Source organism: Phaethon lepturus, unplaced genomic scaffold (assembly GCF_000687285.1).
Source record: "Phaethon lepturus isolate BGI_N335 unplaced genomic scaffold, ASM68728v1 scaffold18738, whole genome shotgun sequence".
In the NCBI taxonomy this organism is placed as follows: Eukaryota; Metazoa; Chordata; class Aves; order Phaethontiformes; family Phaethontidae; genus Phaethon; species Phaethon lepturus.
The window spans coordinates 2,795-18,861 of NW_010558481.1; the positions used below are offsets into that span (position 1 = coordinate 2,795).

Consider the following 16,067-nt stretch of genomic DNA (forward strand, 5'->3'; position numbering starts at 1 on the left):
GATTGCTTGCTCTGTGATGCTTGTTGCCACTGCTGTTGTTTCTTAGAGCTAGTCAGGTTGGAAAGGGTGAAGGAAAGGAGGAAGCATTGTGATTTCCTAGTAGTTAGCTTGCATGTGTGACTGCCATTGAAAATTAAAGATAGAACGAGTATTTCCTTCATTCATATATTCCGTCTTCAGTTTTGTAACCTCTTTTTTTGAAATGCAGATATCCTTTTTTTTCTGTGTGATACAAGCGCATGAGTCTACACAGGACAAAACACCTTGTGAGGATGCTCTGCTTCACGTTTGTCTGCTACCCATTAGTTTTCGTTTGTGTCATTCTGATGTTGCTTGCTGTGCTTTTATTGGAGCTTTCTTCAGATTAGTCTTTAAAAGCTGTGTGAGTGTCTGTAGAAGGCACATATAAAATTGATAGGTGTTTAAAATAGGTTCTGCAATGTTAAACATAAGGTTTTCCAACTTTGAAAGTCTTTACTAATGTAACATACTCCTAATAACCTACCTGTGCAGAAAGCTTTATTATCCTTTATTTGGGGAGGGAGATGAGGGAGGATGATAAGAGAGTGTCATAAAAACAGTGTTTCAAACTACCAATGAGAAACATATCTTACCAAAAAAATTCAAGAGTAAGTTACTGTTTTCTGTTTCTTGTCAGGTGCTAGTAATGTAAAGCCATTGGATGGTGTGAAAATTCTTGATTTAACAAGGTTTGTGTTTTGTCTGTAATTTGGCACAATCTGTCTAGATGCATATATTCTGATAGGAAAAACTAAGAAAACAATTTTTTTTTTTACAGGGTGCTTGCAGGACCCTTTGCCACAATGAATTTAGGAGATCTAGGGGCTGAAGTTATCAAAGTGGAAAGACCAGGTAAGATTTTTTTATTTATCTATTTTAGCTATAATAAGAATGTGGGGTAGTTTAACAAAGAGTTGTTCATTTTAAGTAATACATGACTGAGAATGCAAGACTGAAAACTTTTGGAAATATTTAGAAAAACAATACTATGTTTATTTGGTGATGGTAGGTTTTTGGTGACAGTATATGTATGGTATTGTACTAAGAAATAATTAATTTTGTAGCTATTTGTATATTTTTTTTTGAGCCAGCAGTTTTCAAGTTTTGGGAACATTTTACACCCTCATAGTATTTCTGGTGTGTTAGAGAGCTACTTGTTAGTAGGTTTGCTTATACATGTATGATCTGTTTGCTTTAACACTGTGCTCCATGTGTGTGTGTTTAGACCAGAAGTAGTCTATGTCTATATTTCGAAAAGACTGCGAGAAGGTTGAAGTTGTAGATTCAGGTAAGTTTTTTAGATATTAGTGTACAAAGCAGTACTGAGTCTTCACTTACTAAAGTACCTTATTCTATCACTGAAAACGAAATAGTTTTTGTTTGAATTGTTTGGACTTTGCTTAGGTTTTAAACTGTGCTTGTGAATGCATAGCTGTATGGTGTTTTGTGGTGAGAGTTAAAACAAGGTTTTAAGTGTAGCGTTTCACATGCAAAATTTGACAAACATAGAAATCCTTCCAGAAACTAGTCACATAAGAATTATGGAAAAGGTGTTTTTCCCATTTGGGAATTCAGAATCTTCAGCTTGGTTCTCTCCAAGCCAAAATGTCTTAGATAATTTTAAACGGGAATACATCTTACTAATCAAGATTAGAATACTGGTAAAATGACAGGCGTTTAATTTTGGAAACAGAAACTCTACCTTCTATTTTAATTTTTATTATTACAAGGAGGAAAAGTAATATGGGCATTTAAAATATGTATGTTGTTTGTGAGCACTGCTTTTGTGTAATATTAGACCAATCTAGTGGGGATGGCAAGAATTTTGACTGGCAGAATATTAGGTCACTTGGCATACTATATCAACTTTCTCCAGAGAATAATTTTAAGATTCCAGTACCGTTTCAGGTTGTTAATTAAAAATTAGCTTGTCGGAAAAAATCTTTCTTTGTGATTGTGCAAAGTGAACAAAAGTTATTTTCTGCATGAGGTTTTTGTATCTTTAAAGTCCAGGATCCCATATTCCTGCAAAGGTGGAGATGGGAGTTCATTGGAAATGAGAGATTCTTCAATTTGTATGAAAATCTTAATGCTAGTGCTGAAAGTGTGAGACGTTAATGAGCTTCAAGTGTGTGTTTTCAGATACAGAAACTTGTGTAGCTACTTCTGAGTGTGATTGGGCTCTGGGTAATTAGCTTCATAAATATAATTTATTTTATTTTTGTGTATTTAGGTTGACATAATGGTTTGCTTTTTCCACTCAGCACATGCACTTACACAAAGAGCTGTTGAGGATTCGGTAATGGTAAAAAATGCTTCATTCTTGTGGAATAGCTGCACTTTTTAGTGCCGAAGACCATACAAAAAGAATAACAAATTGTATGGCATTTCGTTCTCTCTTAAATATTCCTTGCATTTGGCTTTCAGTTTTATGCATCATTATGCATTTGAGGCATGTAATGATGCCATAGCAGCTGCACATTGTCATGTATTTTTTTTCCTCCTTTAAGTTGCCATGTTTTAAGTTTCTCTCTTTTGGTATTATCAGTTTTGAAAAGAGCTGGTAAAGATAATTACACACTTGAGATACTGAAACATATTAGATTCCCTATATTTTAAATAGGAAATATTGAATATTTGAACATTTAACAAAACATTGAATGTCTAACAAAAGTTTTGTCACATCAACCTATGGGTCATCCTTAATTGCTCACCACTGTTTCAAATGTTTCCACTTTTGTGACAGGGCAGAAACTGCATCAATTTTGTACTATCAGATGAGACTAACAGTGGTATTATTCCGACTATCTAGGTAGTAGGAATAGAGCAATGTCAGGGATTAAGTATGAAATAATGGTTTTGGAGATTTGCATTCTAGCTCTTAGAATTTTGTTTTGTGATTGAAGGAGAAGGGCAGCCTGAGAATTCTGTATTTCAGCTATTTTAGAATGTGAGTACTACTTTCACAGGAGTACTAATCTATATAGGATAGTAGCCATGCTAGCGTCCTACATGGAAAGTATTACCAAAATGTTTTGTTTGAATGGCTTGAAGTGGTAACATACAGCAGAGAGATTTTTACATTTTTTTTCCCCCTCAAATTTCCCACCTGAACCAAAATAGTTCTCTGAGATACTAAACAGTACAAATGTTGATGAGTAATCTATATGTTTGTGTAACTTCTACCACAGTTGATCTTAAATAGCTGTAGACTTTGTGTTACCATAGTGCGTAGTGCATAACATAATTATGACAGTGGCTATCTTGTGTAGGACCAAAGGTCCTTCAGCTTGTTTCTGTGTCTATGCCAGTATTAAAGAGTCTTCTGTGTTGCATCACTAAGGAAAGTTTTCACTTATGTGAAGTTAACAAGTAGATAAAGTCTAGGTATTGAAATAGATATAGGAATGTGCATGATTGCTAGCACTTGGGATGATGATTATATCTGAATTTAAATTTAGCTTGAATTCTAATTAGAATAGATTGCCAGTCTTAATTTTAATTCTAATTAAAATAGATTGCCAATCTTCGTGACATTTAAGGAAGGTTTAAAATTGGAAACTAAGCATAAATGATACAGTGACATCAGTGTCTGCAGCAACTTTAATGCCATCTGGCCTTTCTGTAAGGCAAGAGCATTTCTGGAAGGGCTGGAAATAGGAGGGATTGGACGAGCTATAGCAAGTGCTGCTTTTTGTTGGTGTTCTGCGGCATGCAGCTTAACAAGTTGTTGCTGTTCAGTGGTATCTTCATGTTGTGTCCAGAGTGTTTCAGGAATAGCTTATTGACCATGTGTACTGTGTGACTCAGTGCAGGGCAAATGCTTCTACTAAATTCTTCTGGATTGCCTAGAAAAATGGCATTATAGCTTTGCTTTAAGTTAAAAACAAACAAACACCGAAGCCTCCCCCCAAAAATCAACCCACAAACAAAAACAACCTTAAAAAACCCCAAATACATTGGTGGTGTGTGGCTGTATGCTTATATTTTAAAACCTAAAAGTAATCCACGCACTAGCAAATGCTATGTTCACTTTGCTTAATCACATTCACTTTTAGGTGTTTTTTGGCATAAATATCCTACTATATTAAACTAATTTTTGTCCTGACTGCTAGGTGAAGCTTAAGGGTTTTAAATATGGCCTCAGAGAAAAACATCCTAATATTTTTGTTTGTTGTAAGAATAATATTGGACAACTATGAAAATGTTATGGTATTTCTTTCAGGAGCTGGTGATGATACAAGAGCCTGGGGCCCACCTTTTGCTGGAACAGAAAGTGTTTATTTTCTCAGTGTCAATAGAAATAAAAAGGTAAACGGAGTGCTGTAGTGAACATTAGCCTATATTTTCTGTAATTACAATTGAAGACATAACACTTCTCCTTTGTTTGATTCTTAACATAGATAATGGAGCAATAGTTACATTTGCCTTAAATTATAAAGAATAAATTTCAGAAGGAAAACAAAGAACCTCTGGTATGGTGCTGTGCTCAGGTGAGGCAAATTCAAAAAGCAAGAGTGGTTGTGCCAGCCTTCAGTTGCTGGTGCAAGTTGACTGAAAATGAACCTCGCCGAAAGTAAGTGTTATTTTATTTGAAAGACCAGTTTTTTTTTTTCAGGTGCATCAGCTCAGCTGGCAGCTGGAGTAGAGCAGGCATCATACCACAGTTAGGCTAGCTAAAGGTAGCTTGTGAAATTTCAGCATTAAGATGAAGTTTCATGACATGCCTGAGATGTTTAACGGCTTGTTGCCATTGAAACAAATGTTTCTGGTGTCCCTGTGTGTACTTGCAGTAGTAGGTGCTGTGCATGCAGTGAACAGCCTGCAGTGCAGCTCCCAGCTGCACATCTGTCAGACTTGTTTTGGTGCTTGTCTGATCCATCAGTGAGACAGTTCACCTCACTTTACCAACAGAATTTCTTTTTTTTTTTTTTGTTTTTTTTGTTTCAGGGGAAGGTGGGATGTGTGTTAAAATTTACTTATTTGATTTAGCTGTAGTGTGAAAGAAGACTGTTGGTTATGTTTAGGAGAGGCTGATGATCACCAGAAGGGCTTTCACATAAATTACTGTGTGGTTTGTTTTTTTTCCCCAGAGTATAGCTATCAACATGAAGGATTCCAAAGGAGCAAAGCTAATCAGAGAGGTAGGTTTTGATAGCATGCAAACTGTCCCTATTTTATATTGTTTTAATCCTGAATAATAAAGAATAAACTCTGCATTTCAGGTATTAATTTGATATCTGATAATTAAAAGCATGTATGTGTGTGGTAAATTTGTTAAATTGCAGTATATAGCCTCTGTACTCTGTGCTTTTGGACTCAATGTTCAGTGTAATTTCTAATGATTTTATATATAAAACTTACATGAAAACATCATCAAAAGCTTCAGATGAAATATTGTGAGGAAAAGGTCTAACAGCCTCGGGCTTTTCTTTTACTGCTGCTCTATTTGATCTTGCTGTACTACTTCATTAGAAAGACTGAGGCTGGAGTGATCTGATGAAGTCTGTGAGTGGTTTGCAAAGTAAACTTACGAAGTTTACTGGGCTTTTGAATGTTACGCTGTATTCATGACTTCAGTTGCTGTGCATCTTTCTGGGAAATACTGTCCTGTAGGTCAAATTTAATATTTGTTTCTTTTTGCAGTATTTGAGTTCAGAACGTAAGGGTGTTTTAAAGGCAATCCACTTTTCCATTGCAAAATTAATAAAAGCATCATATTTCACATTATGTAAAACTTGCGCTTTGTCATCCCTTTTTTACTTATTGAGAAATACAAGACCTGCTACTTGCTAGTGCTGTGTTTTTAGCCCTAACACATCTAAGAGGGTGAGCTACTTTTGTTACTGTTTGTTTCAATATCTGTTCGAATCACTTTCATTTTCCCAGTGAGACTGCATGTGTCCTGCAGTAAGTGGAATTTGTCTAGTAGTAATTTTTGTTGGGAATATTGCATGAAATGGAAATAAGCTGTCTGATACTTTTGACCTTTTTTCTTCCCTGTCAGCCCTGTAAAAGACACTTGATATGGAAATCTTTGGAGTTTATAAGCCAAGTATTCTGCAGTGCCTTTTCTCTTTGCAGAACAGAACCATTTATTGTTGATTTGTTATGAAGCTGTATGTTTATCTTCTAAAGGTTTTGGAAACAGACGCTGTCATTTGGAATAATTTTGCATGGTATAACACAGATGTGTTTTTGGATAAACTTGTCGCATTCTAAATAAGGGCTATAAATTCTTGCATATGACGACTAGCTTTGTTCTTTGTATATGACCATTAAAAATGGTGAAAGAAAAACTGCTCTACACAAAATGTCCACTGATTCCGTGTGTGGGCTGGACCTGTTTGAAGAGCTAAAGGCAGCTGGGCTGATGAGTCAGGATGAGCTGGAGAAAAAATGACTTCAGTGTAAGCTTCTTTTGTGACTGCCACCATTTGTGGTTAGGAAGTTCCCCCTTTCTCATCTTGACATTTGTGCAGGAAGATTAGTGCTTGATTCTGTTTTTAAATATTTAACTTTCTGCCTCCTATATGGAGAATGTTTTTATAGTATGTGGAGTTGAATGGCTGGTGACTTAAGAATTTGGAATATAATCTTTGGGCTTGAGGCTCAGGTGACTAGTTGAGTTTAAATACCACATGATTTTTAAATCAAAGTAACAACTTTCTCCTCCCTCATTTGTCATGCAGGAGCAGCATCCTCTCTGTCAGCTCAGTGCTGGGCTTCACACTTTTTCCTCCTGCTAAGATCTTGTGTACAACTGTAACAGAGCTATCATGATGCTGAAGACAGGATAGCTGGCAGTTAGAGTACTTAGAGCTACAGACAAATGGTTCCTGCCAGCAGCAATATTAATTTTCCCCTTAGCTTGATGTCACTGAAATAGTCAAGCATGTATGAGAATTCTTTCCTAAGATGTGATACTATGGAATTTCCAGCGGGAGAACTAACTGTTAAATACTTACTACACTAGCTGTGGAAATGAGATCTCCTGTGACAAAGTTCTTTCCCTTGTGAAGAGAAAGCTGTGATGAGAAACCTAACTCATGGAAAAACTAGAAAGCAACTGCAAGATTTGCAGAACTGACCTAAAAATGAGGACAAATAGGCTTGTTGCTGGGTCATTTCTTATAGGTTCTATCCTTTATTAAAACTGCTTTCATAATAACTACAGCCTTCTGTTCCTTATATCAATGGCATACCTAACTGTGATATAGCAACATTGAGGCCTGAAGTGATAAGACATTATTGAAATGTGACTCTACTTGTGGAGTTGTTCATCATTCTGCTTGACTTAGAGTGGTAGTTTTTGGAAGTATTTGATGCAGAGGTCTTGACATTTCATTATTGCATCTCAAATGGAACCAGAATATAACTGCTTCTGTCTGGAGTTTTGTCAAAAAAGAATATGTAAAGGAAAGTTATCTGTAATGGGCTTTTTGTTGTCAATTGTCTCATACTAGCTTCTATGAAGAAAATTAACTGTATCCCAGCTAAAATCAGGACAATTGTATATAGAATTGAGCATTGTTCGGGAATGTATTTATTACTATGAAAAGTAGTGTTCATGTCTGTGAAGTAAGTAATGGCAAGAAGAAATTCAAGTTTGTGACACTGGTTACTCATACATAAATATGAATTGTGTTCTGAGCCGAAGCCCTACAAAGAAAAGTAGTAAGGTTATAATTTTTTTAATAAGAAAGGTAGCATGGTTAGAATAAATTTTGTTTCCTGCCCTAGTAAATTCCATATAGGTAGAAGGTGGCAAATATTAGAATCTAGAATCATATTAAAAACAAAGGAGTAGAGTGTCTTCGAGTATATGACAAAAGCACAGCCTTGATAATTCAGTCAGTAGTATCGAGTTAGCTGAAGAAATCTGTTAATAAGGAGTCCTGGCTGCTTTTCTTCCTTTGACACAGCATTACAAAATGCTTGTGCAAGGGTCTGCTCTTTCATTACATTATTCCCACAAAATTATTCTTTGGTCGTCTTTTTCATGTTTGTTTATTCTCTGTCACTTATAGCCCTGTCTTCCTTTCTAATGCTTTTGGCTCCCTGTACTGCCTTCCAAATACTTGTATGTCTTCTATGTATTATTTTTTCTCTTCAGTGATGGTATGTGCAGCAGTCCCATGCTCTGACATCCTTTTGTTGCAATATGTCTCAGTATCTCTTCAGAGCATTATTCAGTACACTCTCCTCTGTGTGGAGTTTTTGTAAAATACCTCCCTTGCCATGCCCCCCGCAGCAAACCCAAACAAAACTTACAAAAGGTATAGCTTGCATTATCAAGTTAGTAGCATCATTATTTGTTATTTTCATTCAATTTAATGACTACTTTGGCATGCGTGATGCTTTTTTCTTTTTCTTTCCTGGGGCTTAGACATTGAGCATATCAGTGTCCTATCTGGAATATATAGTATTGCAACTCAGGTCTGTGTTGTATTGCTCTGTTAGTAGAGGTTAAAATACAAGTGATACGTTTGGAGGACTTGTATGATATGAAGTGTGAAATTTCAGTTTCCAGTGGACTTAAAACTCCATTGAAACTGAAAATTCCTTTGAGTTTTAACATACGGTTTGTTTGGGTTGAAGTCTGAGTCCAGTTCTACACAATGGCAGAACCCTGGGTACCTATGCTTGGTTCAGTGAACATCAAAAAAAGGTTCTATACACAGACTGCTGTGTCTATGGATTGAAGACTATTTCCAAGTGTCATGAAAACTTTAGCGGCAGAGCTGACACAGCACTTACAGGATTTCTTGAAAGTTCATGTTCTTTTCTCTCTGAGAATATATACACTGCTAAACTGGGCCCAAGTCATTGTATCCTCACTTAGCACTGTCATCATCCCATGTATGTTGCCAAGTCCACAGATATGGTGCTTTTAATGTTACACTACTGTATGTCATTCTTTTTTCCTCAGTGGCTTGCAGGAGATGATAGTTCTTCAGTATGAGATGAACAACAACTCTTAAACCATTTTAGCCCAAACAATCACTGTAAATTGGGTAGATTATAAAACCCCAGTGAAAGCAATACACAAGTTGTAACTGTTTTAATTTCTTGAATGAATTAAGCTAAGGCTGTGGTATTACCAGTTTGAAAAGTATTTATGTATGAACTGTGAAGGATTTAAAGAGAAAATAAAACCCCCTTAACTTTAATTTTCATGAAGGCATACTATTAAAGAACAAATAGTTTGCCCCTATTATGTTCCCGTTACCTTTCTTTGGTGGCTTGATTTGCTGTCCTGTGTAGAGGATTGGGACAGCTGTAGATCTGTCTGAGCTACTTCTGTGTTTGCTAGCCTTAGGTCTTTGGAAACCTGGATCTTTTTGAGAACCTTCTTGTGACAAATGCCTATTTTTTTTACTAACTTCCATGAAGTTATGTTCTGTTCATTTCCATGGAATCATGAATTAACAAACCAGCCAGCTGTCCACAATGAAACCCAGCAATGCTTATTTAGAATCTGGAGACTGTTTCTCATTTTACTATAGTCCTACAGGTTCTTGACATGGCCCCTTTAAAAATATGTAATAACGTATTTTAAAATGCACCTTCATCTTATGCTGAACTTAGTTTCTGTAAATGTAATTAATGTTTCTTCCATGCATCCAATTAAAGCATTCATAAGTTGTGTGCTAACTTGTCTGAATAAGAATCAGTTTGTCTGTCCTGTTAAAAACTCACTGGCTTGGCAGCTTCTTTGGTCTTAAATTCAGCTGCACAGCCTATGTGCTAGAATAAAAATGCTTGTGATTGCTGTTATGATCACACTAGTTTATAGAAGCTGGTCTAATATAGTGCAAATATTAATCAGATGGCTACAAGGTAGTAGAGTGACTCTCTGATCAGCTGCAAATAGCATTATGAAACTAATGTTTTCGGTTATGATTAAAAATGTATGCACAAATGTGTGACTGTCAGGGCACAGTTTCTTAAATTCCTGGGAGAAAAAACCAAAACAACAACAAAACCCAAACAATTAAGCAAAAAAACTCTACAACTCCCTCAAGGCATAAATCTTTCCTTTAACATGTAGTTCTCTTGCTTCAGGGGTTCTTAATTAGTATTAGTCCTATTGAAACATGTATATGTATATCTAGTTATAGCTTTTATAACAAAAAAATGTAATTTAAAGCCCATCAAGATTATATGTTAATCTTTAACTTTAGTAGATATTTGGACTAGGTCATTAATTTAGATGTGATGGAGAAAGTCGTATTGCAGAACTTGACAGCACTACTCTAGCTGAGATGACTTTAAGATGTTCATTTTAACCCAATAAAATTTTTGAGCTCCCTACTCTGCTTCTACATACAGGAAGTGAGATATATGTCCTCTGTTACAGTAATTGTAATCAATGATTTTAAAATGAAACACAGTTTATAAAATTATTTCTAAGGTAGAGAAAGTGTGAAGGATAAAGATGCATTCTTTCTCCTCCCTTTTTCTCAAGCTAGGTGCAGGTATAAATGTGATTGTTCTGTAAACTATTGTCAAGTTGTGGGAAATTGATGTGATACTGATAATTATATTGTAGTTTTGTCGAATTGCTTTAGGAATTTGACAGTCTTCTTTCTAGACAGACAGCATCTCTAATATGTAGTTTGCAGTCTAAGAGGCCAAAAAATGTCTCTCTAGGTTTGTAAGTTTTCTTTTGTCAGAAAGACTGGAGCCATTTTGATTAGTGAGATTTTTAAACTAGGTTACCTGAGGAATTTATTGAATTTTTGGAAGCTTATTAACAAATCTTACTCATCCTTTTCTTTTCTAAAGCTTGCAACAGTGTCTGATGTTTTTGTGGAAAACTACGTCCCTGGGAAACTGGCTGAAATGGGTCTAGGTTATGAAGACATTAAAAAGATTGCTCCTCACATAGTGTACTGTTCGATAACAGGTATTTTAATTTCAATTACTTGTGTTTCATTATTTCCTTTATACCAGTGAACTTGCTATAAAAGTCATGTGGTTATATAGAAGTTTATTATTTTGATGTGAATTAAGATAAATTGAAAGACTAAAGTGAGTTTGATCAATTCAAAAACAGTTATAGAAAAATTGGGATGCAGCAACCATGTCAACAACTTAAAAGTTGTTCAACAGTGGCATTACTATGCCAGCCTGGCATGCTCCTACTGACTTCAGAGGAGCCAGGATTGGCTGGGCTTCTTGCATTTTACTTTGAACTGGTTGATAACTCAGATTTCCACACCCCCACTCCTCCGCCCCAACACTTTTATTGTATCAGTTTACATATTGCAGGTTTCCAATCTGGTAATCTCAGTGTTCTTTACTGCCCTAAAGCATCTCTCTCCAGAATTAGCGGTTATATATTCATGGAAGTGTTATGTTACTTTGCTACAGTCTATTGCTTGCTAACTGAAATGGTAGAAGAGTTGTAGGTACTTCATAAATGTTGGAAAAGTTGAAAAACAAGTAGACATATGAATTATCAGGAACTGTATACATGTAAAAGTAATTTTAAGTCTGAAAAATCACTTATAAAAAAACCCAAAACAAGAAAAAACACACTAAAATCTTTATCAAGCACTAAAATTAAAGGGTCTGTGCATGTGAAGTCTACTGTTAAAATACAGCTAAATTAAAACACAGAAGTTACACATATTTTTAGACTGTTTTAAAATCTTAGTTACAAACCTGTTATAACTCTGAATTTCTGAAGAATAGATGCCATTGTCCTTTTAGTTACTGGGTATTGCTGTTGTTTAATAGGAATCAAATAGGTTTTTTTGTGACGTATTTGTCATGGTTGTGTGGCAAATGTCTGAAGAAGACAAGAGCAGAAAGGCAATTATATTCAGGGCTTGCTGAGAATCTCTTTGTTTAAATACATTTTTAGGTTGGTCAGTGGCTACTTACCACAATATTTTTCACATTTGCTTGTACATGTAATCTCGCAACTGGAATTTGTCAAGTGGTTTTTGCATATTTTTTTTTTTTTTGGTTTAGTTGCTGTGCCTTAATTGATGAAAAAGAAGAAAAATTATATCCAAGCTACAATTTATGTGAGGTAGCTTGGCCTTTGATTTGGTAAATCTGTTTTTCCAGTCACACTACATGTCAGCTTTTGAGTACTTCTGTATTTTACTGGTAATAGAAAAAAACCTTACTTAAAGTGAGGGCCTAAGGAAAGATACTATTTAATTTTTTAGGTAGAAAGGACCTCTTGAGACCATCTAGTCTAACCTCCCTGCTCAAGCAGGGTCAGCTACAGCAGGTTTCCCAGGACTGTGTCCAGCTGGGTTTTGTGTATTTCCACAGCTACTCTGAACAACCTGGTCCAGTATCTGACCACCCTCACAGTAAAGTGTTTTCCCATGTTCAAGAAAATTTGCCCATTGCCTCTCATCCTGTCAGTGGGCGCTACTGAGAAGGATCTGTCTGCCTGTTGCTCATTCCCTCGTACTGGGTATTTATATACATTGCTAAGATCCCCCTGAACTCTGTCTTGTTGAGGCTGAAGAGTCTCACTTGTCTTGCCCTCATCATGTGTCAGGTGCCCCAGTCTCTTAATCATCTTTGTGGCTCTGTGCTGGACTTGCTCCAGTAAGTCCATATCTGTTATGTACTGGGAAGCCCGGAACTGGACACAGTACCCCAGATGTGGCCTCACCAGTGCTGAGTAGATGGGAAGGATCCCCTCCCTCAACCTGCTGGCGATGCTGACGGTCTTCCTAATGCATCGCAAAATACCGTTGGCCTCTTTTAGTACAAGGATGCATACTTTTATATGTGCTGTTAAAGTGCTCTCTAACTTCTTCCACTGAGGGTAAGCTTTCCTTGCTGCAGACTCCCTCTAGTCTCGGGGACCTAAGACTCCTGAGGGCAATCTTTCCCAGTGAATACTGAGGCAAAGAAGGCATTAAATAGCTGTGCTTTCTCTGTGTCCTTTGTCAACAGTTTCCCTGCCCCATTCTGCAGTAGGTCCATGTCTTCCCTAGCCATCTTTCTGCTGCTAACTTGCTTGCAGAATCCTTCTTGTTGCTCTTCATGTCTTTTGCCAAATTCAAATCCAAGTCAGCCTTGACTTTCCTAACCATATATTTGCATGATCAAACAGCAGCTGTATACTCCTAGGTCACTTGCCTCTGCTTCTACCTCTTGCACGCTTTCATCTTGCTGTCAAAACAAGTTGGACAAAGATCATACAATTTTGCTGTTAAAACTTTGTGTAATACATAGTTTACAATTATGTTATACATAATGAAAACCATATAAACATTAAAAAAGACGGAAATACATAACTAAAGATTTTTCCTTTCATTCATGGAGTATGATCATTTGAGGTTGAAGGTGTTCAGAAGGTAAGAGGTAAGTGATGTTTGTCAGGCACCCATAAAACAACTTGGGATCTTAAATTATGGTTGCTTAAGTCTTGGACATCCAGCAGATGACAAGGAACATCTATTTAAGGATGGTGCATCTTCTAGTAGTAAAGCCAAAAATCTCTAGTACTCATAAAAAACCCCAAACAGATCAGAAATCAATTAAATCAAGGTAGAAAATAGCAAAGCCTCAATCTAAGTATGTTAAAAGAAGCAACCAGACTAGAACCAAATGTACATCTGTCACAGAGAGGGCATGATAGTGATACTTAGGCAGTAAGTTTTTTTTGGCAGAATCAAGCAGAAAACTGATTTAAGAAGAAAGAATTTCTGACTGATTTCTAAAAACTCTGTGGCCTGACTCTAGATATTACAATTCAAAACCTTTTTGTGCTGTGGTTGACTTTACTGCATTCAAATATACATTTTTTTTTTTTGTGAGGGGGGGATGGGGCAAATTAAGAAGAGGTTTGATGTAGTTATGTTTAGCTTTTAAAAAAATAAATCAAAAAATCAGTGAACAGGAGATCAAGTTGTTAAAGTCAAAATACTTGCTGATAAAAATTGCTTAGATTAGCAGCTCACATTAAAACATGAATGCCTATGAAACGGACCAAGAGAACTTTTTTTCCCCATCATAAATAAGGCTAGACAAACAGCAAAGGAGGTTGGTAAAAGCATCAAAACATCTTCATGGCAGCTAAGTTATGTACACTACTATATCATGGGGAAGGTTAGGGAGTTTCCATATGAGCCATTTTCTCCAAGGGATCAATTTGAGAAAATTTGTTAATCTGAATATAAATATAAAAGGCTTTTAGAACAAATTCATAAATGAATATTTATAAATCACCTGTAGCAGTATATCAGAGCATGGTGAACTTTTGGTCTGATCCTGTGTTGTTATTAAGACGTCATAACTTTGCCAGTGAAAACACACAAAAAGGCAACCGAATATGTCAAGTTGTTTGTGTAAACGTAAGAATTAATTCACTTTCATTTTCTGAAGCAAACAGTGGACCTAATTTGCAATCCTTTGCTTTTGCAAGGCACCTCTCACCCATGTTACTTGTTATTCATGGTCTCCAAGTGCTTTTCCTTTTTCTTCTGAGTTCTTGAATGTGGAGGCCTGGTAAAAACAGTGGGACTCTGGGCACAGAAATTTGTCTGTGAGCAGTGTCTTGGATGTTTTAATGCTGGGCATTGCAATGATTGACCCAAAACCCAGGTTTATGTAAGTTGAGGCATCCAAGTTGGATGGCTGGTTTTGTAAGAGGTTGGTACAGAAAGCAGGTAACTGCATTCTGAAAGGCCATCAAGAAGTGCTCTGTTCCCCTGACTCGAGACAGGAGCTATGCTTGTGACAACGTAAGAGGATAAGGATTGGTACTGAAGTGGAATGAACTGAGATGTGCTAAATCTAGTAGGTTCCTGAGAGCTCAGATATAATATTTCAGATAGAACGAGAATGCAATCTAAGGTTATTTGGTAATGCCATAGAAATTTATGCGTGTATAAAATGCCTAGATAGGGATATGGAAAATATGAGTTAAGGAAGATCCAAAGACAAGTATTGTTTGTCAGATGTAAGAGAGATGCTGGCCTAGAACATTGGATTAAATGGACTAGTTGTCTTCCCAAATGTTGAAAACTTGAGACAAATTATCTTGGTTACAGCAACCCCTTTTACATGTAAACAGTGGGATTTCATCCATCATTTGGCATCTCACTTACAGGCTGTACAAGAGATAATAGAAATATGTTTGTTCTCAAGCCCTTTCTGGTTTGTGAGTCCTGTGAAGGATAATTGATATACAATATAATGTGAATTATGTTCTGAGGCCTTCAAACAGGGGATCAGAATGATTTGTGCTGTTTAACTCAGCCAGTTTTGAATATGCTTTTTTTTTAAGGGTATATTTTATGTATGATAACTACTGTTAACAGAAAAAATTATGTTGGTGGTTGTTAATTACGATCATGAACTGTATTACATTTCAGATATGGGAACATGTACAGACAGACATTTTGGCATAACATCTGCTAATAAATAAGTAACCAAGAAATAAACATGTCCAGTGAGTCACAATCAAAGTGTTTTCAAACTTTAATTTTTGATTTTCATGTTTTTTTCTTGTTCGTCAGTATACATGCTGAAGACATTATACTGATTCATTTAATAAATTACAAATAATTACTGGACGCTACTTCCTTATCCATTTAGTTAACTCATTAATGAGACTGGATATCATCTGGAATGTTTTGGTTTCTTATTTTTGGAACCATATTACCTTTCAAGTTTAAACTTCATAGGTATGGAATGCAATCAATAAACAAGTAATTTGAAGGAATCAGTTTCACCCTACAGCATAACTTGTATAGCAGCTGTGAGCAAGATGTCTTTAAGTTTCTTCTGTTTTTTTGTTGTCTCATTCAGTTGTTGAATGCAAGTATAAATAAGTCAAATTGGATATTAAAACTTTTAATTTTAGGGGTCATCCAAAAATATGGTAACTTATTTTCTGACTCTAGACTATACTGTATCCTTCCTTTGTACTAATCCAGAGAAAGCATGCTCAATTTGTTGTCATTCTTGTTATCATGGTTGTTACACTTTGGAGGAATGGTGCTTTCTCTTTTCAAAGACAGTTATTTTTGAAAAGGGTTGTGTGAAAACATGAGTCT

The 16,067-nt window shown here is 36.0% G+C and overlaps 1 protein-coding gene across 1 annotated transcript in view; it reads left to right on the forward strand.

The window, feature by feature from the left end:
• Positions 1 to 658: 658 nt before the first annotated feature.
• LOC104615689 (succinate--hydroxymethylglutarate CoA-transferase-like) overlaps positions 659 to 16,067 on the forward strand; it is a gene marked incomplete at its 5' end in the record, with an annotated part of 38,157 nt that continues 22,748 nt past the window's right edge. The window contains 5 exons of the mRNA XM_010293079.1: positions 659 to 710; positions 800 to 873; positions 4,247 to 4,332; positions 5,115 to 5,165; positions 10,813 to 10,933. Coding sequence (XP_010291381.1) covers positions 659 to 710; positions 800 to 873; positions 4,247 to 4,332; positions 5,115 to 5,165; positions 10,813 to 10,933 — 384 coding nt within the window. The remainder of the gene's footprint in view (positions 711 to 799; positions 874 to 4,246; positions 4,333 to 5,114; positions 5,166 to 10,812; positions 10,934 to 16,067) is intronic.